This window comes from Phaenicophaeus curvirostris, chromosome 11 (genome assembly GCF_032191515.1).
Source record: "Phaenicophaeus curvirostris isolate KB17595 chromosome 11, BPBGC_Pcur_1.0, whole genome shotgun sequence".
Lineage (NCBI taxonomy): Eukaryota > Metazoa > Chordata > Aves > Cuculiformes > Cuculidae > Phaenicophaeus > Phaenicophaeus curvirostris.
This window is the reverse complement of record NC_091402.1, coordinates 18,331,916-18,358,915: the sequence shown is the minus strand read 5'-3', so window position 1 is coordinate 18,358,915 and position 27,000 is coordinate 18,331,916. Positions and strand designations below refer to the sequence as shown.

Here is a 27,000-nt window from a genome sequence, read left to right as displayed (position 1 = left end):
CTGTAGAGTATGACCGAGTGAATGATTGTAGTCTTCTCTTAAAGTAATAAATAATAAGTAATAAATACTTCGGGTAAATAACTTGTACATTGGTTGTTGGTATATGAAAGACTGATAAAATCCAGAGGGATTGGTAAATTATTCTGTCATGTTTGTAAATCATCCTGTACAAATAATTTAAGTATTAGAATAGTTAGGAATAAAGGGTTAAGTCCAGTTGGTTTGAAATGCCTACCATTTTTCTTTCAGAATTTTCTTGTGAGTTGTCTTGGAATTTTTCTCCTCTACTTAGTTACTCTAAACTATTGATGTAGCTTACACGTTTTTGTTTACTGTTTCTGGTATTTAAATTTTCAAACTAGAACTTTGAAAGGGAAGTGAAGAAAACATCAATGTTCCTGATGCGCCTGTTAAGAAACACTGAGGTTATAAACCTGTTGAGAAACAGAGAAGGCAAACGCTGCTGGGTGGTGGTTGCTGAGCAAGCGTGTCATGGTTTGAATTGGTGCTGGTTGAGTGGCTGGTACTGGAAGCTCAGCTGCTGAGTCTGAAAGTTGTCAGGCCATCCAGTTTGTGCAGTCAGCAGGGAAGATGAGATGCTCAAGTTGTGCAGTTTTGAATTAAATGTTAGAAGTGCAGTTTCTCCTCGTGACTGGTTTCTTTTTTGCTTTTCCAAAAGAAACCAGAGTATGTAAACAGGGAGGAAGCTGATGATGTGCTGTGGTGCAGCTCTTGGAGCGGGTGTTCGGGAGAGCAGAGCAGCTGTGTGCGCTGCACAGTGTCTCCCCTGCAGTTGGGTGCGCTGTGAATTGCTGCTGCTGCACAGCATGGGCCTGGTGCAAAAGCAGGAACTTGCTGGGATGAGAAATAGTTGAAATAGAGAAGAGAGCAGAGAACCGACTCTGACTCTTCCCTGTAAACTTAGTTGGGAGGTACTGAGCGGTGTTGAGGAATGTGCCATCCATTAAAGCCAAGAGATCTGTAAAGTCTAAGACTGTGTGTGCGTTACCTTCCAGGAACTGCTGCAGAGTCTCTCATTTAAGAATGTCTCAAATACAGCCACTTCAGCCCCTAGGAGCTACTGTCAGGTGGCAACAGAAGAAGAAGGGAATGTTAAGATCAAGTAGGAGGACAACTTGCTTCCTTCTTTGGAATCCTGGTAGACAGACTAGTTGCTACTTACTAACAGGAGTGGTGTGAAAAGGTGCTTTCCTCTTAGAAGGTCTCACCCGTCGCTTGTTACCTGCGTCTCCAAGACTCTGCAGCTTTGGTGGATGCTCACGTGAACCTGTGTCTAAGCAATCAGGAGAATGATACTGATCTATATGTCAATTTTATATTCTCTTTATTATAATATCTGAATTGTTTTAAAACCAGCTGGGCAGACTTTGAAGCGGTCTCCTGGGTTTCAGTGGCAAGCACTTTTTTGAAGTTCTTTTAGCAAAAGTACCACCAATGTGCTTGCTTTTTTATTTAATGACAGGGTTGAAATAATGCAAACCTGTAACAATCCAATGAAACATTCTGTTACCCTGCATCATCCATAGGGTTTGACACGCCTAGGATATGCGTAGGACCTCAGTACATGACTTGGCTGCCGAAGAAAACTGTTTTCCAAAAACTGAGAAGCAAGAAGCAGTGGGGGCGCACACATTTCTCTTGACTTTGTGTTTAACCATGTCATTCTTAATGCTGCCAATTCCCAGTAGCCCAAACTATTTGCCTTTGAAACAAGCTATGGATAGCATCTAATCCTAATTAAAGTTTATTAAAACTTCATACTAATACTATCCTAATTATAGGTAGCATAAAAGTCTTGCTGATTTTTCTTTAATCAAAGTATAGTCTTGTCTACAACCATATTAAATTTAAGCTCGGATGACAATCCTTTTGGTATGTCAAAGCTTATTACTTAACGGCAAATATGTTTCTTGTGGGAAGGCTGCGTTTGTACTGGGAGTGCAGTTTGGAACTTTTGTGAACTTAATTTGAGGGTTCATGTGTTTTGGTGATATACTGTACAGATTTTGTTCTGTCACAGACTAGATGGGACTGATTTGATGCACAGTACCAGTACACTGCCTCTCTTATTAAATGTTATTATCTTTTTTAAAGACTAGAGAAGCTAAGCTTGCTGAGCTTTCTTCCATGTTCTGTAAATTTTTAAATAATTCTTTCCATGTGTTTGCTTTGAGTTACCAGTGCATATCCTTCTGCCAGTTGTTTTTGTTCTTTTAGTAAATGACTCATTCTCCTGGTTTGCTTTTGTTTCTGGACTTTCTCTTTTGTTCTTCTATAACCAAGATAATTAATTGTAGCAGAACTTAGCGTGCTAAATGTCAAGAATACATTTCAAGAAAGTGCTACCTTTGTAAAGAGAAAGCCTAACTGTTCTCAGAGTATTTTTGAACTGCTGATTAGATATGGAGAAAAATTGCATGTTAATTCCAGTTCTTTTGCAGCATATGGCCGATTTCTAGCTAGATATTTTTTACTATTGATTAGGAAGTTCAATTTCTATCTTTAATCTGAAGAGACTTGACAGCATTCTGATTTTTACACATGCTTGCTAATTCAGGGCAGAATTTCAGTAACTTGCACAACTTCAGTAGCAGGAACATTGAAGTTGAGAAACCTAATTTTAAAACCTGAGAAGTAGGAGAATTGTTAATGTGGCTGTTGTAGCTTAAAAGTAGTTTGTGTTTGAGGCTCTAGACTGTAAAGATGGAATTAAGAGCTTAGACAGCCTACAGGATATGTGCTGTAATTAGTGGAAGTTTCAGTATTCAACAAACCCCCACCTTCATAATATAAACAGTCTTAACTTTAGTTTCTGATACATGTTTTATTATTCTTTGCCAGGTCTGGACCAGAGTGTGTATAATTGTGTTGCCCTCTAGTGGTTGCAACTCAGGTTTAAATAGTAAGGTAGAAGGCATTTTCATGCTTGGGGAAGGCATTCAATGATTCTTGCTTGCAAATGATTAGCTGTATTGTGAGTTTTGCAGTAGCAATGCCTTTGCTGCTCTGTGGGATGACATGCTGCTTCCCGAACCAGTAGAATGACAAGGAAACCATACTAGGCTCTTACATAATTTGATAGCAGGGAATACGACCCATAGCAATTATGACAAAAATTAAAAATAATGGCTTTATTGTATAATTGAACTTTTTTTCTAATCTTATGAGACTAGCATTAGTGCCTTTACTGGTGTGCTGGTTGCAGTATTTGGGGATGTCTTTGGCTACTGCATAGGGAGAGTATAGTGGCACTTGTAACCTTTTGATGAGGCTTAAAATGTATTTGAGTCCTTCAGGTCACCTAAGTTCATTTGCTTTTTTGTGATTCCCGGTAAGCAGAACAACTTTTTTTTTTTCTTCTTTCTTCTACAACTTTCTCTTTGTTGTCTACTTCAAAGCGTCACTATTGAATTAATAAGAAGAATCACTTGATGGCCCTTCGTTCATAGATGAACAGTATACCAGCTTTCTAACTTGAGTGGGACAAGTTCCCTGAATTAGTTAATGCAGAAAAGCTTGGCAGTCAGATCGTGTAGTCATCTTCATAATTTTGCATATGCTTTCAGGATGGAAACTACCTATACTCCTGTCATCTTCCTCCCCCCTCCACTGGCTTTTTTAACAAATTAAATCAGTTTGGAATAAAAAGACGTACCAAGCTTATCCTAACTGCTTTGCTTAAAAAATGAGAGAGAAAATGGAAATAAGTTTTCAGATGATAATACTGAAGTATAAAGAATGACCTGAAAGACTCAATGCACTAAGTATCAGCAACTTAATATTGTGGCTTTTAGGAGCTGAACTGTGAAAAATTTCATGCTATGTTTCTAGCCATTGGAAATGCATATTGTCTTGGTAAAAAAGTGTTATATTGTTTTGTTACTTGGACAGAGTGACCTTAAATTTGCAGAGATGTCTGTGATTTTCTTACCTGGGAGGATCTGCCATTAGGAAAATGACTTGATGGCTGTTTAAAGAATTAGAGCATTGATGGAGCCTTTTTCTTCTCAGATTGGCAATCTAGAACCTCTGATGTCAGAACTAAGTTCTTCTTGTACTTTGAAAAATATTTTCCATGGGAAATACGGCACACTTAGTCCAAAAAATTGCAAGGCTTGCTAATGTATTTCTGAGATGTGGATGACTGCTCTCTCAGGCTTTACAGCTGAAAGGGTGCGAGACTGCCAGCGGTACTTGTCAGTTCCCTTGCCCATGGTCATTGAGCCCCATGGCAGGTCCGTCATAGGCACTTATCTGTTCTAAGTACTTTTTAGAAGGCATTCAGATTGGGTTTATTTTAGCTTGTCATAAGAATAAAGTTCACGGGCACAGTGTTACTGCGGTGAAGAGCCTGATGACTTTGTGGATATGAGAGAAAATAGCTAGAAGAAATGGCATCAAAATGCTTTATTTCTATATATAAAGTTGTACTGGAATAATTACCTTGGCAAATTTTGCCACGTTAGCCAACTTTTTAATCTGTAAATCCAGCGTACCACGTATGTGAATTTTGCCCTCGACTAAGGCCAGTATGAATCATGAGTCACTGTGTGCAACTGTAATTACCATATCCTTGAACATCTTATCTGCGCTCTGCCCTTTCCTCTGTGTCTGCTGGGCTTGTTCTGATGTTCCAGACCAGTGAGGAGGCTGCAGCCCCTGCCCCTTGTTCTGAAGCCAGAAGGACACAGCTAAAGAAATGACTGACTAATGTTCTCGAAGATCCCCTGTAAAAATTCAGCTCATACAATCTCTCACATTGCTGGCAGACCTGTCTCAGTATGTGAATACCTGCTATCAGTATTTCTTTCCTTAAGCTTAAGGAAAGATAGATTTTTTTTAATTATAAAATTGACAATCTCAAGGGAACAGCAGAATAATCTGCCTTTGTTCATGAATACCAGCATTCAGTTGCTGCTTGCTTTGAGGGTCTTGACCCAGGAATGAGTTGCAAATAAATCCAGCCTCCTCCCAGGCTATTTTCCTTCGCTTTGTTGGAGGTATGGCTTGGCAGTGCCTCGAGTACAAATATTAAACTCATAATTGTCGAATTTCCCTTATGTGCTGGAAAATGAATTTTCCATCTTTGGATGGAGCCGCACCCTTTTCTGATGGTATTTGGTTTCCAGTTAATTGCGTTTGCTCTCAGTGTGGAATGCTAAAGTTCAAAACACAGAATGAAAATAAATGTAGGGATTTTTAACAAAAGTTTTGGTCCTCACTGAATGCAGGAAAGTCTTCAGAAAACCGTGGAGGCGCATTGCTCTGGTGACCCCTTGTTTCCACATGAGGAAGTGTGCGGTGAACTCTCACTTCACTGTGTTTTTGTCGTCTTTGTGGTTTGGACCTGGTGCAAAAATACCTAGTTTGACATGATTAAAATTAGTACAGTATCATTTGTTTTCAGACTGTTCTTTTGAGTTAGGACTTGTACTTCTGTACCTTTATTAGCTGCTTTGAATTTATATCACCATAACATTAAGCTTATCCTCAGTGAGGCCATGTAGCTGTAGGTCAGCAATGTGCTCAGTGCTGCCTGGCGTGTGACAGCAGTCACCTGTTAATAAATAGCTAAGGAGCAGGTGATGGCAGAAACCAAGAGGTCTTTGTTTTGTGCAAAGGAGAGATGGATTATCTAGGCCTGCTGCAGGTGTTTAAAACAAACAATGCTGTAGTTGCATTAGAAAAACCTTTTCAGGTGGAACATGTCCTTTGCTCGCTAAGAGGGAGATGTCTTCATTAATCTTTCAGGATGATTTTGGAGTTCTTATGTAGTGTCATTGTGACATTACCAAACCACTACTGCATTTGGAGGTGTTTGTGAAATCTGATGTGGGTTTTTCTTTATCTAAACATATGATCACTGGGATTTTTCTCTGTCGTAAACCAGAAGTGGGGTGGAATTAATGATGGTGGGTAAACGCGGCACCTCATGTGGAAGGAGCAGAAACGACAAAAGCCTAAAATACCTTGAACAACAGCTCCCTTGATTCTCTGAACGCTTGCAAAGTGAACACGTGAGAAGAGGTTCCTCTTTGCAAGGAATAGAGGAGCTTTGATGTAATGATTAACTAATCGGAGAAACTTAGCAGTGTGTAGCAAGATAGTTAAGCAGCTTTTGCAGTACTGCACCTGCCTTGAAATGTCCGGGATTATGGATCAGAGTCGGAGTTTCCTGACAAACTAATGAGCTTCCTCATGCTTTTTGCTTTCATATAAATCGATCTTCTCTTCTGGATCTTCATCTGGTGGTGTTTGGTAATCTTGACTTCTGTTGTGGTTTTTCTCCAATTTGCTTGCAAATGAAAACTGTAATGCTGATAGAAATTACATGAAACAAATTGCTTAAGGAAAATTTCATTTTTAGTCATTTTTTTGTCCATCCCTTAGTTACCTTGTTAATTCAAGATTTTTGAAGAAGCAGAAACCAAGGACAATGTTAGCGTTGGCTTTTCTCGTTCTGAGTATTTACTGTGCCAGATCCTGGTGGTATTTCAATATTTCCTGTTTCTGTCAATTCTGTCTATTCTCCAGGGTTTTCCCACTAAACCAGTTTAATGTTTGTTTTAGTAGATGTTGTGTACCTTTGGTTTTAGTTTTTATTTATGCAAGGTTTTAATATGGTGAGGCTCTTAAAATTTAAAGACTAGGAGAGATTTATGCCTTACCTCTGGTCTTAAATTGGGGTGGAGCTATGTCCAGATGTGGCAAATCTCCCTCCTTATGTCATACTTCTCATTGCAGTAGTCAGAGACAAGACCACAGTTTATTTTGATCTTGTACGTTATAAAGTTAGCTGAAGAATGTAAATATCACATTTAACTACGTCTTGATTTCAAATTTGAGAATAAAAGTTGTAGTTCTCCGAGTAGTCTCATTGTTTTTCCCTAGTCAGTCAGTAAAGGTGTTTTTGCTGCTTGAAGGTAAATCGCAATAATGAATTGCAAACCTTTAGGAACATACACTGGGAAAGAAAACAGAGTTATATAGAGGAACCTGCTCTTTGCAGAGCTCATAATTCTTCATTTTATCTGGATACATGCATCCTAGAAATTAACAGCCTTTGACTTTGTACAACAAGATGATGTTTGCTTTTGTTATTGCAAAGCCTGAGTATGTTGTGTTGCCAAACACTCATTGAATTTATTACAGTAAACGATAGTATTTAGCTTTCAGTCTAGTTTTGGACAAAAGTATTGATGCGAGGGAACCAGGACAAATAAGTATTTCAGCAATTTTTTACACTTAGAAGTTATTATCTTAAGTGATGATGCAGGAGAAGCCTGGATTTTGTGGTAATGGCCTATTAAGGTGTTTTATTTCTTTATTTTAAAGGCATATTAAGTTCCATTGTATTCCTGTAATTGATTAATACAGAGAACACAGAAACATTAAGTGAAACCTCAGAAAGTCACCTTGTCCATATGGTTTCCCCAGGGTAAATGTTTGATATGGTGATAGAAGTTGATGTAGATTATACTAAGTAATCACTGGTGTCACAGTGATACCTGATACGTAGCTGTATGAATGTCTTGCATAACAGGAGACTGAGCTTCCTTAACAGAAGAGAGTAGAACAACTTCTTCGCAACAAGCACAATACCTTCTAGAAACTTGTTTCTGTCTAGTTTTTACTGGGTTTAAGTCCGTTGCAGTAGTCAGGTTTTTAATATGAAGCAGAAAAGCTTTTTTTTTCCAAAGTCTATGTTGTGTAAGATAGTGTCATCTGTGATGGCAGTCATACAAAGTAAATCTCTTCCTTCTACTACTTTTGTATTCTAATGAGTCAGTTGAAACATTTTGGGACCACGTGTGATTAATCACTTTTCTGGTATCTTTCCATTGATTACACTTTATTGTTAATATGTTTTAGCTTAGCACTTAAAGCAGCAATGTGCTTTAAAAATTTCTCAGCATCTTCAGGATGATAGTTTCAAGTCAAATTAAAATTGTACTTGAGAATTTTGACGTAGGCTGAAAAATAAAATAATTTTAATAATTTTGTTTTCCTCAAGGAAATGGTATATAACTAGACCAGAGTTGGTGAACTTTTTTGTAGGAAACTGTTCTGCTTTGCCCATATTCAGAATGGAGTTGCATCTCCTTTTCTGAATCTGTTAATGTCCTTAATCTACTTCGTGATTTTTCATACAAAAGGATGTTTTAAACTATGGGGGGTGCGTGTGAAGGGACAGGCTTTGATTCAGCTGTGAAGAAAATGAATATGTATTTTTTTCTAGCTGTCTTGAAACTATCCAGCATTAGTAGCAGAAGGCTGATTTTTAGGAATTCTTGTGAACTGTGAGGACAAAAATTAACTAAAAGAGGTATTCCAAGAGTAGTAATTAACTATGGTGACAGATGTCTCACTGTAGGAAGTCAGTCAGCTATATATAAACCAATTCCTTGTAAACTAGAACTCCTCCTCTAGATCGCTTCTTTTTAAAAATAGCCTTTTACATCAAAACTAGTGACATTGATGTGGAGAGAGATCTATTTTTGTATGGTGGTGTCACATTATGTGGTAAAACATTTTATCTTGAGGTTTTTGGGGAGTATCTTGTCATCCTGCTCCTTATGACAGTGAATGCACTCCTGGATTGTTTCAGTAATCTACAGATAGATCAGTGCTCATGAGTAATTTCTACTTTTTGAGCTCCTTTATTCCACACCTTCTGTTTACCACAGAAAACTTTATTCAGTGAGAGGAACGAATACTGTACTGGGATGGTGTTGGGTTCAGCTGCCTCATTTCTTTTGTCCATTACCACATATGAGTTGAAGACCTCAGTCTTGAATGGTATAGTGATTGTGAAAGGTGTGTGGGAGGGCGGTATGAAGTTGAAGGCAGCAATGCATAATTACAATAATCTTTTGTTACAGTCAAGTGGTAGTGATCTCCATCCTCATTCTTTTATATATATGCACAAGCATTAAATTGTGAGCATGGGTTTTGCTTTTGTTTTAAACTACAGAACTTGAATTGTGATACAGTTTGAGTTCCTAAACTTAAACTTTTATCCATCTTCTGCCAATCTCTTTAAATGAGTTACTTCAAAAATTGCATCAATACTGCTCAAGAATATAATTTGGTAACAAATAGCCCAGATAATTTAAATAGAATGTTTTTAAGGTCCACATAGCTAGTTATAAAACTGAACAACCAAGAAGTATTGCTTCGTCTTCTTGGTAGCCTTTCTGTTAGTAATGACCACTTAATCCAAATCAAATATCCTCTTAAAGTGAACGTCTGACATCCTGTTTCTGAATTTTCCTAATGTAAACTAGATTCTGCTGATAACTGCAAATATTGAAGAATAGTGTATAGCTATTGACCAAGAGTAACTTTGGGCCTGGAGCTTTTCACCTTCAGACCAGTAAGTTCAGTTACAACTGCTAGCAAACGTGAGATTTGACTAGTGGTTTAGAAAGTAAGCGCTTTTGCCTAATGGGCGCAACAGGTGGGAGATGGTATTAATTCTGCAAATGTGGCTTCATGTTTTTCTTTTTTGGTGAATGCTTTCAATATACCATGATTTGTAACTCTGATAAGTCTAAGTCTACTCGTACAACTCACCAGTTAAAATAAGCATTGCCATGTTTTCTGTTCAAAGAAAGGTCTGTGCTGAAATGTTTGCAGGTACAACACTCCTGGAAATGTTTGCTCTGTTTTGTTGAGGAAGGTGACTGAGAACACACTACAGCAACTCAAGGTTGTAGGCAAACATATGTTTCGTGTGCAGTGGGAGCTGTTCGTGCCTCTGTGTTTGGCATTGTCTCTCTTCCTAAACTGGTTTCTTCTCCTCCTTGCAAATCCAAACAGTCTTCCCTTCCCTGTCGGAGCCCCTGTGCCCTTTTCAGGCCAAGTCTGATGACTTAGCTCAGCAAAAGTTAAGCTGGATGACAGGGCCTGTGGTGAACTTCAAAGCACTTGAACTACCAGGACACAGCAAGCAGCAGAGGGATTAATACTTTGCAGCACTTCAAATAGATCCCCAAAAGGCTGAACTGTGTTTATGCCCAGACTCAGTTATGCTGGCACAAAACCACTTTTGCTGCTGCAGTTTGTTTTGCTTGACGACTTGTAGGAGCAACCAGCAGGGTTGTCTTGGCAATACAGTCAACAAAACTTCAAGGTGTAAACAGACATGGAACAGCTTGGTCAGCACAAGAGTGTATTCCCTGCTGTCCTTTCCCTCCTGCCCCTTGGAGCTACTGGCAGGTTTGAGAGGACAGCACTGAATTCCTGGGGCTAGCTAAGGATTTTAACCCTTTTCATCAGAGTGGCTGGATTTACATTAGGCTTACGCTTCCCGTTGAAAACACACGATGAATATTTTTCGTCCAGTGCTGTCAGAGAAGGTTATTTTATTTTCATTTTTTCTTTTCTCTTTACTGCATAGAAAGAGTGGTTAGGCTTATTTTTTTCCAAAGAAGTTACTGAAAAGTACTGGCAAGTTGTGTTGTCTCTGGGAGCCATCAATACTTGTGGTCCCTGAATAGCCAGCTGCCACTCCTTCAGTCTGGTCAATCTGACTGGAAAAATCCCTTTCTTCACAGCTGATCGCTTTTAGTTTCAGTGTGTGCCTTGGGCAGCCAGAATAATTTTGAAGAGATTTGCTAAGAACTCAGTGCACTAGTGTTTTTTTCCTAAGTTGAAAGAGCTGGAATTTAGTAAGCAAAGAGCTATTAGATCCATGTGTTTAAGAAATATAAAATAAATAGAAAAGCAGTTTTGCTTGCTGTACCCCACCCTGTGAATTATGCTTGCTTATGCGGACAAATACTTCTACTTCCTTGATAGGTGGGTGGAGTTAGGCAAGTGAGAGGAAAGGAATTTGGGATGTGTCTAAGCAGACCAGAATGAGCAACACAATCAATTGGATCTGGAGATAATTTAGCATTTGAACTTCTCTGTCTTACAGCCAAAGGACTGACCTGGAATTCAGTGTGGTTTGCGCAGCGTATGCTGCTGGCAGAAGTGTGCTCACAAGATGAGAAAATACAGTGTTAGGACTTTAAGGGAGATAAAATGATCTTTTCATTTTAACAGAGGAAAAGTCTTTCTCGTCACAGTGTTTTAAGTGTCGGCTGTATTAGTTTGACCCAGTTATGTATTGTTTGAAAATCTCTGTGCACAATTCAGATTGTGCAAAGCTGATGTATTTTGCCTCCTAGAATAGTCAGCATGAACCAAATAAATGAACATGGTTGTATTACTACTACTCAAACCAATTTTGAACTGAGGTATTGCTCTAGGGCAGATATTCCAATTTCTGTGTTGCTATTTACTTGCTGTATTTGGGTATTAGCTTTAGTACTCAGGGGGCTTGTTTGGAATGTCAGCATTAATTAATGCCAGCTTTAATTGTTCAATGATTTAGTAGGGGAAGACTCCGTCAGCATAAACGCAGCATTGTATGGCTTAACTGCTCCAGCTGACAGCCTTGCTGCCCCTTTGTGGTAGTGAACATGGCAAAAATGAAGCTGTCATCTCCTCAATGGCTATGGTTCAAAATCTGAGAATTAAATTTAAATCTTTCTGGTTTAAACTAATGCCTTGAAGCCCGTGTAGCAGGGCCGCGAAGCACATGGGAGTTGTGTACTTCTTTCAGAGAGGAAATAAGAGATGAGGAAAAGAATGGTAGACTGGGGGGTCCTGAAATGTGGACGGAGATGTGAATTATAAAAGCAAGTATGATTAGGTCAGTATACATTGCCCCTTCTTCTGGTAGTACCGGCTGAAGCACCTGCTCATGGAACTTGCATCAGCTCTCAAAACTGGTTTGCAGTGACTAAACAAACACCTGAGATGTTACAATTGGAGAGGCAGTGGTGCAGCTCCACAGCAAGTGTTGGGGAAGGGAAAGATTTAGTGTTACTCTGTAAGCTGGTGCTGCTGTGGAGGTTGTCAGTTTGCGCTGGAAAGCAGGAAGAACAGTGCTGGCTTCACAGAAGGCACTGCAGTACATAGCTGCAGTGTAAAACAGCGTTGTTTAGAGAATTGGAGAACCCAGCAAGGATACTGCATAATTAAGAATATATTAAATATGCTACCGTAGATATGAGTTAATGTACACACATGCTTGTTTCAGGGCTTGTGCTTCATTTTGTTTCCTAAAGATAACTTTTAGTAATGATACAAAAGTGATGGAGTGATTGACCTTTGAGAAGTGGCATTTGAATTTGCTGCGTGAAAGGAACCAACTCTGTGAGTTCCAATTGCTGCATTAAAGATAACTTTATCTTGTTTACTAAGTCTTGAATTCAGTGTGTTTCTCCCTAGACATCAGCCTATTACCTTGTTGCTGTTATTGCTCATTTCTGTACTCGATGCAGAAAGAAGAGAGGTTTTATCCCATTTGTAAAAACTTCAAGAGGGTCTTGTCTAAATTTACATAATGAAATTCAGTAACATTCAGTTAAAGGAACATCAGTTTAATATCAGATTTAATGTGTATTTTCTGTGGCCGTTTATTTACATGGGGGTTTTTAGTTTGAATTTTGTCTGCTGGTATTTTCTGAGTTTTGTCTTGCTGGTGCTCTGTTGCATTTCCTTTCCTGTGGTCACTCTCCTGTGTTTCCTTGCACTGTCTCCTCTGTGCCTCATCTGCAGGTTCTGCAGGAGTGTGTTTGTAAGGGGCAGTGGTTCATCCAAAAGTTGGAGGGATAAAAGGCAGATATTGTGCACAGGAAAGAAAAGGGTGAGGAAGAACAAATAACCATGAGTATGTTTGCTTCTCCTTGCTTGTTAGTCACTTTTCATAACAGAAGGATTTTTCAAATGACCAGAATGCTAATTGAAAACAAACAGGAAGTAAGAAAGTAATTATCTCTGCACTGAACCCTGAGAGCGTGCAGTGCTTTCAGATTAGTAAATTAACAAGATAATTAATTTGATTGTCTTTTAAACTTATAACTATTATAAAAGCTTTAGTATGTTATTGTATTATTATATATTAATATATAGAGTGTTATTCAGAGTAGGGTGGGTCTGATTGTTAATGCAGTGAATACAGCCGTAACTTTTTGATCTATCAATAATTTGATCTATAATTTATGTTTACGTTCATCTTCATGAGCATATGACTGATCATTATTTTCTTTTTCTTCAATTTAAGATCAAAGATGTATTTGTTTGGGGAGGACGGATAATCTTTCATGTGCTTCTTTTCATTCTGTCAGTCCCTATGCCTCAGTGATCTTTCCTGTACTGGCATTCCCCTTGACTGCTGCATTGATTCCTATCGTCTGGATGCAGCGGAATTTAAGTTTTCAGGTTAGGGGCACTGCCTTGTCCAACTCAGGACTAGGTGATCTTTAAGTCTGCTTCCAACCCAAACCGTTCTATGCTTCTATAATCTAAAGAGCCCTGGTGCTGGTCTCTCACTCCTTTCTAAACTCACCTTTTCCCCTGATGCTACTATTTTGAGGTATATATCACTTTCTTTTGAGGAATGTGAGAATAGAAGCAAATAAAAGCATGGGAAAGTTTGCATGGAATTCTGAAAAAATATTGTCAGTTGCTTTTAGAGGAAATACATGGAAATATGTTAATTTCTCTGAAGGCAACATCCTCCCTGTAGCCTTCTGGTTGCTATAGGACTTGATGAGGTTCCTTATGAGTGCAGGAGGGCAGGGATTTCTACCATCCCGTCAGGTTCCTGTAATAACCATTGTCATCTTGAACTACTGTCAGTGACTCATGGCAGTAGTTACACCTGGCTGGTTTGTAAAATTCCAGTCCCCGTTTCGTGCCGTCCACTGATCAGGTCTCAGCTCTGCCCAGTGACTCACTTGTAGCCTCTTCTCAGATGCAGCAGTTTGGACTAGAAGTCTTGTGTCATAAGCAGCTTCAGATTCAATAAGTTGCTATTAAAATTTAATTAGCTCTACCAATGGATATTTACAAAGGTACTTGATAATGCAGCAATCATGCGATTAACTTAATGGTGTGAACTAGTATCCCTGAGAGGTAAAAACATCCTAATTTTGTTTTCCTTAGTTTTGCCATGGTCTCATCCTACAATTCCTTAATTCTTTCTTCTGCCAAAGCTTTAGCTTGTGCCCCTAGTGTTTCCCTACAGTATGTTTCTGTCTTTAAATACTAGTCCCCTAAATGTATGGGCAATCAGAATTTTTATGTGATGACCAACAGAAATAATAAACTTTTGTGTGTGGCAGAAGGTGTTGTTGTTAACCATGTCTGATCATTTCCATGCAGGCAGCATGTTAAGCACAGTTTGTAGCAATTATTTGCATAGTGTATGTGCTAGAATTCAGTCATGTTAAACAAGTGAAAATCAGATACAAATATTTGTCAGTAATGTGAAGGTGTTTCATGCTGAGGAGAGTGTTTTGAGTTTCATACATTTATCCTGTTCTACATCAGGATATGAAACTGTATTTGTAGCAAGTAAAATTTTACTTTGAGCTTAAATTTCATCACGCTTATGGGTTTTTTTCCTCCTAGATACTTTACTATTGTTTTTTGTTTGTTTTCTATTTACAGTTCTATCTTCAAGACACTAAAAGTAGTAATGGTACCTTTATTAATAGTCAGAGACTGAGTAGAGGATCTGAGGAAAGCCCACCATGTGAAATTATGTCAGGTGACATCATTCAGTTTGGTGTAGATGTGACGGAGAACACGCGGAAAGGTAAGGGTATGGATCACTTTTTGGTTTTTTTATTTGCAACAGCTTATTACAGTGTCGTTTTTAAGAGTAAAAGGTATTTGTGTTGTAAGAAAATTGGTTTTATTGCCTCGCTCCTCCCTTGCGCTGGCAGTGGTCTTGTGGCCACATGGTAAACTGGCTCAAGACACTTATCTGCTGAAAACAGACTCTACTCCCTCGCACTCTGGTTAGGTTTTGAGTGGGTTGCTTCCACTGCTCACCTAGTGTAGCTCTGTGGGTGCTAATGCATATAGTGGAAATGCAGATCAAGAAACGGAGGCTCAGCTGAGACCAGATGATTAGGTATTATCTCACTTTTTAAAAGTGCAGTGTGGCTATGTGTGCATAAGAGTGTTTTGAGGCTTTTTCAACTTTTTTGGTAACTACTTTTCTTTCAAGCCTCTGAGCCCTACGGCTTCAGCATATAACATGGCAGAAGTATGAAACTGCATTTCTTGATAAAATACTCAGCATAAGTTCGAGATGAACTAATTTAATTCTTTTCAAGAAACCTAGATACTTAGTTTTCCTTGCAGGAGTAATTTCTTTCTCTTTCTGAGACTGGTCTGTATATAAATTATTAGGTTGTAATCAATATTGTCAAGATGTTTTAACATTTCCTGGTGGGTCTGTTGCTTTCTATGAACGTCCAAGTTCTGGACCTGTTCTGGAGAATCCTAGTCTAGTAACACACAGATTTGGCAATTAAATAGTGGAACTGCCATCACTGCTGTTACTCTTCCCTACTTTTCTGAGCAAGAACCTCATAGAGCTTATCCTTAGAGGGGCATATGAGGAAAGAATCATGTGAAAGAATAGTATTAAATTTGAATGCTGATGGTAAAGTTCTCTTAAACAAAAATTCCCAAGCATCCCCCCCACCTTCACCAACTAGAAAGAAACAATCCCCGTAAAACCCAGCAAACCTATGCATAACACAACAGTAGAATTTTTAAAGAGCATTAAGGAAACAAAACAAAAATATGAAGCCTGCTCCATCTATTGCTCCCAAATTCTATATTTAGGCAGGCAGGTTGTAGTTTCCAAAGGAAAATGATCAGCGATTTTTGATCAGCGATTTTTCCAATTGGTTTTTGTGCAAGTTAGTGGAAGACTCACGGTAAGCAATTTCTTATCAGTAAGTTCTTCCCAGTGGTTTTGTTAGTTCTACAAAGCACAATCCCAGCGACCTGGCATTTGGGTAGTTGAGTGATCAGGTCGTGCAGCCTTCCTTTTCCTCTTCTCTAGCTTTGCGCTTAGGAACAGTACTCTTGTTCCTTGGCAATGTGCCGAGCGAGCTAATGAGGGAGCATACGGGTTTACTTTCCTCCCTCTTCGTGCTCCCCCAAGCAGTGCATGAAGATCATATCATCGTGCTGGGACATGAAATAGCTGCATCACAGTTCAAGTGTTTACCCATGAATGCGATTGGAATGCATATAAACACATTTTTTTCACCAGTTTGTTTCAGTAATCTTAGACTTTACTGTTAACTTAATCTAGTAATGAAACAGACATGAAAGTGGTTTTTAAATTAGTGATTCCCTTTAAAATCATTTTGCGTTCCGGTATTTACATGATACCTTACTTGCATGAAACATTTCAGCTTTTTCTGTGTGTAATTATAAGGTAATGACAGGGTAGGCAGAGTTTACTTGCCTGTTTAAATTCTGAAGTGTGTAAATATTGCTGGAATACATTTATTGCTCAGGCTGTGTTTCAGTAAGTAATTTCCTTGCAAATATGATCTTGGTTTGGTTCATTAAAGTAGTGGCACGCTCAGTATGTTATTTTTCAGGTTATCTTACATGAGCACCGATTCCTTTTTGTTCCTCTGCTGAGCTGAAGTAATTTCCAAGCCCCAGAGAAGAGTTCCCAACCCATCGCTTCCTTATTTGTCCACTTGCATCGCTCACAAGCCCACAGACCTGCTCGTTTCCCTCTCTTTAACACTGGATTGATCTGTTCATCACCTCACCGTGCTTTTCTCTATTAGTGGTTTATATTCCTTCAGCGATTCCTAGATGTCCCAGAGCATTCCAAGCGTTAACCCAGGGTGACTTTCCTGCCTAGAAGGGAGCAGCCGACTTTCCAGCGCTGGATGGTTTAGGTCAAACACAGTTCATGCACTCTTTCCTAATCAAGTTTGGGCTTTTTAATACATCTTTCCTTTCGTACAGTGTTTGAAAAAGCCTGTGCTGATGGGGAAATGCAGTCGGTGCTGCTTGAGCACCAGGAGCTTGCAGCAGGAACAAGGCAGTTTCCTGGGGCCACTTGGCTTATTGCCTCTGCGTGAACAAGTGAAAATAAAAATGGGGGCGTCATTTCCAAGTTGCCTCTCTATGAAGCAGAAATTTTGAGGCAAATAGAAGTTATTCCTTTTCCTCATTTTTATGCTTCTTGGCATGGAGCGCTAGGACGAGCGGGAATGGCTCTAAATTGGAGGGGGAAGATTTAGATTAGACTTTAGGAAGAAAACCTAAATGTGCAGGTCGCTCAGGGAAGCAGCGGCTGCCCCATCCCTGGAGGTGCTCAGGCCCAGGTCGGATGGGGCTTGGAGCATCCTGGTCCAGCGGGAGGTGGCCGTGCCCGGGGCAGAGGGCTGGAGCTGGGGGGGCTTTGAGGTCCCTTCCGACCCACCCCCCTCCGTGACCCTGACCCCCTCCCCGGGCTCCGGGGCGGCTCGGCGGGGCCGGGCTCTGCCCTGGGGCGCCCTCTGGCGGCGGCGCCCGGCGCTGCGGCTGCTCCGCCCGCCTGCCCGCCCCAGCGCCGCCGGCAGCCCGGGAGGTGAGTGCCTGGATCTCCTCTGGCTGCACGGGACTCGCCTCCGTCTCCATTTGCAGCCACTGCTTGCCTTGTTACTCCTTTTTCCCAAAAAAAGGAATAACAGCTGCTTGACCTTAAACACTTGCTGCTGTCCTGTCCCGTTGTCTCTATAATGACGTTTTCTGTATTGCTTTACATTCTCTTGGCCTTTCTCTTTAATCCTCGCGTTGCAATGAACCCGTATCTGAAGGACAGCATGTAAATTTTTTTCTTTCTTAATTATTCTTCCTTCATAAACGTATTAAAATGCATGGTACCTTTTCACAGTCACTATTTGAGACCTTCTGCTAAATACCCCCTTACCTGTTTATCATTATTCTATCTTTATTCTATCTCTGTCTTTATCATGTAAGTATCTTTATCATTTACCTCTTTACACCAATAATTTTCTGCAGCATTTAGGAGATTTTTGTTCGGTCTGAGCGTTGGAAAAACTTCAGCATTCTCTATTCTTGGGGCAGACCCACCTGATATGTGACCCGGGGGTAAAACAGCTGTAGGCTTTTCTTTAAGATGCCCTCATACTTTCTCCTTCAAATCACTTATTTCCTCTTTATGCCGTAAAGGGAAGGGTCTTCATTATGCCAGCTGTGTCAGTGTTAGGTGCTACCACTAATGTTGCGGATGTTTTCTCCGTGTTTTTGCAAGAACTGGTTTGTGAATTCTGAGGACCTAAGTCTGAAGACAAAGGCCCCAATAGCCATGGATTAATCAGTTTTGAGAATAAGGTCCTGACTGTTCTTCCCTGGCATGTAAACTTAATACTTTACCAGGTAAGCTTGAAAAAGCAAGGTGCTGTAGCCGGGAGGATATTTATCCAAAGCTTTAGCTTTTAGCACTGAATAAAGGGTTAGAGCAGCTCTGTGTAGTTGGATCATTTCTCCACTATTTTTAGATTCTATTGAGGTAGCTTCCTCAAAGACCTGTCTCGTTTCCCTGGAGTACTGTCGTTGTCCTAAAACACCCATTGCCCTTTTTTTTTCAAAGCCAGATTAGCTGTTTTGCTGATATTAATAACGATGGAAGTAGAGCAGCTATTTGCATGTTGGTGGGTGCTTTAGGAGTAGTGGTAGATAATAGCTAGTTGCATACTTACATGTATCTAGCTTGTGGTAGTGTTTTTGGGAACAGTGGCTATCTTTCCATGTAACTAGGAAGAATTTTTATTTCCCGAGTCATGAAACTGTTACAAGGAAAATCCCCCTATCCAAACATTACAGACTTAACTTGATTGTTTCTGATGTCACTGAAAATAGTATCAGTAACATTTTGGGGAAACATTATGAAGAGAGGTTGAACTTGGTGTAAGAACCAAGTATTGTATCTGCTTCTCCTCTTCCTCAGGATCTTAATCTTGAGTTCAAAGAATATTGAAATTAGTCTGGGAAAAGCAAGCTTTCTCCTTCTGAAATGAGAGGCCACTTGTCTAGGGCTGTGCATTAGACGTGTACTACAAGCATACAAAATAAAGATATTTTGCCTTGAAAGATGCTACTCACAGCATTCAAGAGGATGTACCTCTCAGTGGTTCCCGTGTTCTTCTTCCGTGTTCCCTTTTTGATCCTTGTGTTTGGAAATAACAACTGCTAGACCAGTTTGAGATGTTGAAGTGTGGCACCACAAATTGGATGTCGTACCTTTTAAAGTCCCTGGATATGCTTATGGGAATCTAGTCAAAAAGGTAGCTCGTTTTGTTTATATTTTTGCATTCCTATTTCCTAGCACAGGTAAGATGCATTCCTTCATTTTATCATCAAAACATACATTTCACTTTACCTTGCTGTGGTGAAGACACCTTGCAGGCATTGCTGAATGTGGAAGAATTGGAACTGGAACTGATTCTCAGCCAGGACTTAGCACACAGCATAACCTCTTTGAGTTTCTAATGATAAAGTTTCCTACCTCCAGCCGAGGTCCACGGCAGCAGACCCAGGCGCAGGTGTTTGAAGGCATTTGTGCCTCTTTTTGTTTGCCTGCCTCAGTTTAGGACAGTTCACTTGGTTAATATAACATTAACCATTGAACTTATAATTAGATAGTAATGAATCATGATGACTTAGTATTTGTTTCTTTTCAGTTACCCATGGATGTATAGTCTCCACAATCAAACTATTTCTTCCAGATGGAATGGAAGCTCGATTGCGATCAGAGTAAGAATAAGTATCTATTCATGTGTAGCAAGATTTATCTACTGTATAATGAGGATTTGATGGGTATTATGTTCAAAATCATCATGGGAACAGTTTCTTTTCCTGTGATCATGCAAAGAAAATAACTGAGAACATGATGCTTTTGCAGGCATTATGAAAGAGAAATCTCATTTGATTGTTGCTTTTAGAACTAAAGACAACTGCGCAAGAATCAAAAAGTTCCTGTCATGTTGGGCTTTTCTGACTGGTTGTGATTTAGTATTCTGGAATGGGTATTGTAAACAAGAGAATATTTTGAGGGGGAAAGACAGCTCATGAGCATTCTCCTTCCCTCTTTTATTTATTTGGGATGATTATTTTTGCTCCTTTAAATGAACATAGACTTTACCAAAGTGAAGTTAATGGTGTTTGTGTGTGCACATGTGTACACGTAACACTGTTTACATACTTGAGATAAGTAATACATTAGCATGTACTTGTGGTGCAGTTATTTGGTGTCACAGTTAAAAGAAAGCTTTGCCTGGCATGAAAATCCTTAGATTTATAGTTTGAAAATAGTCTGTAACTTTGAAAAATATTGCTCAGCAGATTATTAACTGGTTTTCATGTTTGTGTGTTAACTCTTAATTTTTATCTGAAGAATAAACGTAAAATTACAAAGCATCCAGATTAAATGTACAGTACTAGGGATCTTCTGGATTTTTTAACTGCTCTTCTACACTGTGTTCACTTTTTCACTTTTCTTTTCAGTGTTATCCATGCACCATTACCAAGTCCTGTTGACAAGGTAATTCAGTAATTTGCTGTTTTCTGACTTGTTATAAATGAAGAATTGGTTAAGTCCAGTTACATTTAGATATGTTTTCCACTGCCTGTTTTTACTTTGCTTAATGTTTTGAGTGACTTTTAAGGTAGGAAAGGTAATGCAGTATCGCACTGTATATTTTAAGGTAGCTTGAGTTCTTGCAGTATGGCATCTGAAACAGGACTTTGAAAAAAACAATGGGACTGGATAAAGTATGAAGTAAGACTTAGCAAAAGACAGGCTTTGTTAAGCCTGGCAGAGGTGGTTGCACCATGTTGTAAAACTTTTTTTAATTGCATTTGAACAGAAATGAAGTAAGATGATAGTGCTAGTACGCAATACAAACAATTATGATTAGAGATACTATAAGGATCCCCCAAATCTGAAACGGATCCTTATGAAGGGGAATGATGATGGTGTTTGGTGAGTCAAAAGAAAATGCATGATGAAACGTGTCTGTGTGTGGTGATGATGACATTGAATTAGAATGAGAGACTGTTTTCAGTTCTGGAAACCCATGACTTCTGTTTGTCCTTGGGTTAAATGGCTTCACCTTTGTGCACCTTGTTTCTTGTTTCAGTTGAGATAAAGCTGAAAAAAAGTCTTAAACTCTGGTGTGTTAGTGGTTCAAAAAGTTATAAAAACATGAACACAGTGGATCCTCTACAGTAAATGATTGAAAATAACACAGATAATCTTAAGAGTAAGGAAAAATCCAAACCCATTTTGATTCTTTAACTCCTTTATTTTTCAGGTTGCTGCTAACACTCCCAGTATGTATTCTCAGGAATTGTTTCAGCTTTCACAGTATCTACAGGTAACTTTTCTCGACAGCATTAGTTTGGCTAAATATTTAATCTTTGTTCAAAAGACAGATTTTATGCTCTGTATATCTTTGTTTGGTTTGCATTTTGTTAACCAGAACATAGGCATTTAACTACCCTTTTCTATAGTGAAATAATGTAAAACTAACCTTATGTGTGTTTGCTGACATAGCAGGTAGCAGCTCAGGCAGATGCTCTCTCTTGAGAGGCCAAATACGTATTCACTCACCAATCTGTTCAGTCTCTGGATCCTGGAATTATTAACAAAGATGCTCTTCTATCTTTCTGTTGTAAAACAGAAATCAAACAAAAATAGTACTTCTTGCTTGGCATTTTTCTTTTGTGACCTGATTAGAGGATGAACAGCTCATTGCATGGATGCTGCCAAGCTGCCTTTTGGTGTTTATGGTTTTGTTACTTAAATTATTGATGAAACTCAGTGTTTTTTAATCTTGGAAAGAAAATTGTTACTGAGTGTACTCAGCATGTACAACATATGCATGGAAAAATGTAAATTTTTTAGGAACTTGAGGTTATAAGATAACATTTTCTAATTAAAACATTCAAATAAGTTTATGGAAGGATAAAATAGGTTGGGTTTAGGTAGTTTTGAATACATGACAATGTTTGCTACTCACGCTTCCTTTTTCTCTTGCATTTTGCGGTCTCTTGTGTTGCTTCTGTTTTTCTGAATTGTTCTAGCTGAATTGACTGGTGCTTTGCCCTTTTCATAGGAAGCCTTACATCGGGAACAAATGTTGGAACAGAAGCTGGCAACCCTTCAGCGACTACTTGCTGTCACACAAGAGGCTTCAGATACTAGTTGGCAGGTATCTACAGGCGTCCTTTTCCTTTATGAACTGCAATATGTAGTAGTGTATAAATTTCAGCTATTAATTTACAAACAATGAGGGGAGAAACAGCAGAAAGAATAAAAACCTTATGGTGAGTCTCTTAAACTCTGCAAAAGATCACGTTTAATAAATTTAGTCATTATGTACTAATTTGAAAGAGCTATTGCTAGTAAATACTCCAACAAAATGTAAGTCTTCAAAGCAGAATTCTAGTGGAGCTACGCAAAGGACATATTAAAACTAAGATGATACTTGTTTTCTTTTAGGCTTTAATAGATGAGGACAGGCTGCTATCAAGATTAGAGGTTATGGGAAATCAATTACAGGCGTGTTCAAAGGTAAGTAGTTCACTTCAAGTTGGTTCTAGGGATGCTGAAAGTGTTTCAAAATATTTTGAAATTACCCAGTTACAGCATAGCAGTTGGAACATAAAGTTCCTGAAATGAGCCTGTGACACTTTGATAATATGAACAGCATGAAATTGTAGTACTGAAATGCAGACAAGGCATTTCTGTCATTGGTGAGAAGCAACCATTCTGTCCTCTTTACTGTGGATCCATCTTTCCAAGCCGGCATTTGAAAAAAGGCATTATCAATGAACTGTCTGATACTCAGAGACAGAATAACAAGTAAGCCCTGCCTTGATTTGTTTAGGCTACCTATACCTGCCTTAAATTTTCATTTTTATTTTACTTTTAATTATTCTCAACTACTTATATTTTAAGAACTTTTTTAAGAACTTTTTTTGCAGGTCCTGTTTAAGGTCTTTCAGATGGGACCTCGTAAGTTTCCTGTTTTGTGTCCCAAAAAACTGCATAGTTTTCCTATCATTGAATACATGCACTTCAGAAAATAACTGGTTTACACCCAGTCATGTCAAGAGTCTTTGATCGCTCATTTGTGTATGATGCTTTTCTATCTACTGATGCTTAGGTTGCTAAATGTTTTGGCATAGAACAGGTCTTATCACAAGTCAATAGATATCATCAGCAATATGCTAATTTATATTCTGTCTTTGTATCTGACTTCTCTATATGTACAGAATCAAACAGAAGACAGTATACGAAAAGAGCTTATAGCATTACAAGAAGACAAACACAACTATGAGACAACAGCCAAAGAGTCCCTGAGGCGGGTCCTTCAGGAGAAAATTGAAGTGGTCAGAAAACTGTCTGAAGTGGAGGTACTGAAGTTTCATGCCTATTCTTTTTGAAATACTCAAACAGTTTAAACTGCTGCCAATTAAATCCCTGTCTTGTTGCCTGTAATATGCCAATATTTGTTATATGGTGGCACTTGGAGTGAATTCAGTAGTGTTTGTTTCTCCTATTGGACAATACTTAAGATTGTTAAACAGTTAATGAGAATTTTTTTAAGCACCTTTTTCTGCCAGATTTCAAAGATTTCAGGTCTCATACACGTGTTATGTGTGGGAAATGAGTGAGGGAAGTATTTTTCTAATACATGAGAATACATCGTTTAACTCGTAAAATTTACAGAAATATAAGCTACGTATTATACTTGAGTGAGTTACTAAGTTTACAAAGTGTTGGAAACTGTCTTGAAATAAGATTTCTGTCTCTAGAGCATCTCTCCTTGCTATCTTTGCTTTTGTTTTGTCTTTCTGTTGTCATTATTTGCTACGTTCCCTTCGGTCAAGAAATATCATAAGACTTAATTTTAAGTGCTCAAAGTGTCTACCCTCTTCACACTTTTTAGAGAATGTGGTGATTATAGTGCTGTAGAAAGTAACCTTATGAGCTTTCAGTTAAATAACTATTTTTATATTCTAGTAGTTCTTCACAGGTTTTTTAATGGTGGGAGTTTTAAGTTTACCTCTACTTGGAGCCATTTGGGTTATATAATGTGTTAAATCTTTGCTGGGTGGGAGGTATGATGTAGGTAGGTTAAGTAGAAGATTGCAAACATTTGTATAGAATCATAGAATCATAGAATAACCAGGTATAGAAAGCGTTTTTTTGCCAGAGCTTGATCTGTCTGTTTAGCCCTAATGATTAGGAACGCAGCAGTTACATATACTATCAGAAAAAAAAAAAAAATCACTGTTATTATTAGTTTCTGTGTATAGCTTTATTTATTGCACAATGATTCTGTTTTACAGCGGAGTTTAAGTAATACAGAAGATGAATGTACTCACCTGAAAGAAATGAATGAGCGGACTCAGGAAGAATTGAGAGAATTAGCTAATAAGTACAATGGAGCTGTAAATGAAATTAAAGATCTTTCTGACAAGCTAAAGGTAATGACAGGGCATCATTTGACTTTTGATACTATAATGTGTGGAACAAATAAATACAGTTTAATTTCTAATCTAACAGTGAAGGAAAGGTTAAGAAACTTTTAAAAAATGCTAAGTGGAAGAAAGATGCACATCACCTTTTACATATTCTTTTGGTTTACATTTATTGTACCTTAAAGTGTCATCAGTTAACTAAATTGCTAAAAAGGTTTCCTTTTTGTTCACCTTGAAAGGTGTGACTTTCAATCAGATCGGTCTGTGCAACGTATATTCTGTTCAGAAGGACTGTTGAGTTTTGATTGATTTGGAATGCTGGATGTATGTTTCTTAGTTCTAGGATCCTGGTACTGTTCCTGTAAAACTTTATTTCCTCAGGGAAAAAAGTTAGTTAAGTTATTTTGAGACTTTTTCCTCACTGTTACTGTGCTTGAAGCGGAATTTATAGAAAAATAACAGCAGAAAAATTTTGCATAGTATGCATTTTCTTTATCTGACTAGTAAAGAAAGTTACTTAGGTACATTTAGTTTAACAAAAATCAAGGCAGTCTAGTCCTTTACTTGTTAGCTGTGTTTTATTTGGGATTTTTTTTAAAACTTGTTTTGAGCAGGTAGCAGAAGGGAGACAAGAAGAAATCCAACAGAAAGGACTGGCTGAGAAAAAAGAATTGCAGCATAAAATAGATGAAATGGAAGAGAGAGAACAAGAGCTTCAAGCAAAAATAGAAGCCTTACAGGCTGATAACGACTTCACCAATGAGCGTCTGACTGCTTTACAAGGTTAGTCACTAGTGAGGAGAAACTTTGATAATTTGTTTTTCTTTTAATCTGTGAAATATCTTTTTTTTGGACTTCTGTTTGCAGTACGGTTAGAACATCTTCAAGAGAAAACTCTTAAAGAACACAACAGCTTAGGTAGGTGCGATCAGTTTCTTGTTTCAAGCTGGTTTCCAGGTTTTCTGTTCAATTACTTTTATTATAGGAATCTCATAGTCTAGGGGTCTGGCAAAAGAATAACGTTTTACAGTCGTCCCGGTAGTGTGTTCTTGGTTTGTCTTGTTACCTTTGAAAGACATGGATGCAATGAAACGCCAGTAGAGGGCGCTGCTGTTGTGAGTGTTCAGGCTTTGGGGCTCTGGCTCATTTTAGAACTGTTTGCAACCCCTCAGCTCCAGGATTTTGAAGGCTTTTGTATCAAATCCTTTTTTATATATACCCAGTAGGCAATAATTCTCTGGATAATGGTAACCTCTTAAACATTTGAGCAGGAATGTGAGCTGTAGTGCAAGAAAACATTAAATGTTGCCTGTTTTGATTAGATTAGATACTTGGAAGGAGGTGGTAGTATGAAAAGCCAGATGCATTTCACACTGTTGTATTTATAAAGAAACAAAACCCAAAACACTTGGTTCCAGAAATAATACCCTTTCTTAATCCTAGGCATACAAGTTGACGACTTCATACCTAAAATTAATGGGAGCACAGAAAAAGGTAGTGTATCTTCAGGCTACCTTTTGTCTTATGGTTGATGTTTGAAGTTGAACAAATTCAAAATGTTTTCTGAAGTTTTGTTTTGAATTACGTGATCTTAAATTAAATTGAATTTGTCCACTCCTCTGACCAGCGTATTTTCGCTTAGACTTTCAGTCTTTTAGAATGCTCTGTAAAATATAATGAGCCAACTTGGAAGTCGTCTTTTTTTGCTTGTTTTGGGGCTTTTACTGGAATCAGGAGCCTACTGAATGGTATCAGGCTTGTGACACACAAGTGGAAAGCTCAGTGACTTTTTTCCTCTTTATTTTCCCTCGCAACACAGACATATATTTTTCTAGTAAATTTGGTATGGTAAGTAAAGGCAGCAAAACATTTTTTCTTACCCTAATGTATGTAAAGTAAATATATGAAATAAGAATCACAGAAGCTACCTTTTTAAAACTCAAGAGTGTCCTTATGTAAAACAGGAATGAATACAGATTGATCTGACTGGGTTTTTTTTTTAAAAGGCCAGTTAGTTAAAGCTAAGTATTTTAACTAACATGTCTTGACGCATAGTCTGATAAGACTATGTCCAATATCACATATAGCAAGATTAGCCCAGTTGTAATCCTAGGTTCACAAGATTGTTCCATTAGCTAAGATATAGTTGTCCTCTTATGTTAAATTTTTCATTGATGTAGCCTTCTTCAGCCTGTGCTGTTCTTGCTGGAGAGTGAAAGCTCTGGGGAATTATGGTGTTATTAGTTGGAAGCTTTGGACACTTACACAGAGAACTCTTGGTTTTAACTATTATTCAGTGTTTAAGGATTATTGTGTACATTCTTGAAACAAAATTTTAAAAATGCTTTTTAGAGTTTTTACGATTTCGTTGTATCATAAATGAAAAGCTTCTTAGTTAGGGAGACTAACAGCAAAATACAAGAAGTTAATCATAGTATGACCTCATGTCTGTTTCTTACTTGGAGCAGGAGAGATGAATTAAGCACTGACAGGAGCTGTATGAAACCTCCTCTTGATCCAAGTACTAGTTATCCCTTAATGTCCTGGCATTTTAGGCACTTGGCTCTGATGCATGCTGCCATTTGAAAG

The 27,000-nt window shown here is 38.4% G+C and overlaps 2 protein-coding genes across 52 annotated transcripts in view; one reads left to right on the top strand and one right to left on the bottom strand.

Annotated features, from left to right (window-relative positions):
- The window catches only part of DENND6A (DENN domain containing 6A), a 222,241-nt gene that overhangs the window by 46,837 nt on the left and 148,404 nt on the right, over positions 1-27,000 (bottom strand). The gene's annotated exons all lie outside the window — the stretch shown is intronic.
- The window catches only part of SLMAP (sarcolemma associated protein), a 78,106-nt gene that overhangs the window by 16,966 nt on the left and 34,140 nt on the right, over positions 1-27,000 (top strand). For 12 of the 49 annotated variants that reach the window (XM_069866193.1, XM_069866178.1, XM_069866180.1 and 9 more), the window contains exons 2-12: positions 14,533-14,686; positions 19,602-19,674; positions 20,425-20,461; positions 21,234-21,296; positions 22,038-22,133; positions 22,424-22,495; positions 23,200-23,340; positions 24,280-24,417; positions 25,026-25,194; positions 25,279-25,329; positions 25,855-25,905. In XM_069866193.1, coding sequence (XP_069722294.1) covers positions 14,533-14,686; positions 19,602-19,674; positions 20,425-20,461; positions 21,234-21,296; positions 22,038-22,133; positions 22,424-22,495; positions 23,200-23,340; positions 24,280-24,417; positions 25,026-25,194; positions 25,279-25,329; positions 25,855-25,905 — 1,045 coding nt within the window. The remainder of the gene's footprint in view (positions 1-14,532; positions 14,687-19,601; positions 19,675-20,424; positions 20,462-21,233; positions 21,297-22,037; positions 22,134-22,423; positions 22,496-23,199; positions 23,341-24,279; positions 24,418-25,025; positions 25,195-25,278; positions 25,330-25,854; positions 25,906-27,000) is intronic. The other 37 variants (XM_069866194.1, XM_069866205.1, XM_069866162.1 and 34 more) reach the window with 7 other exon arrangements.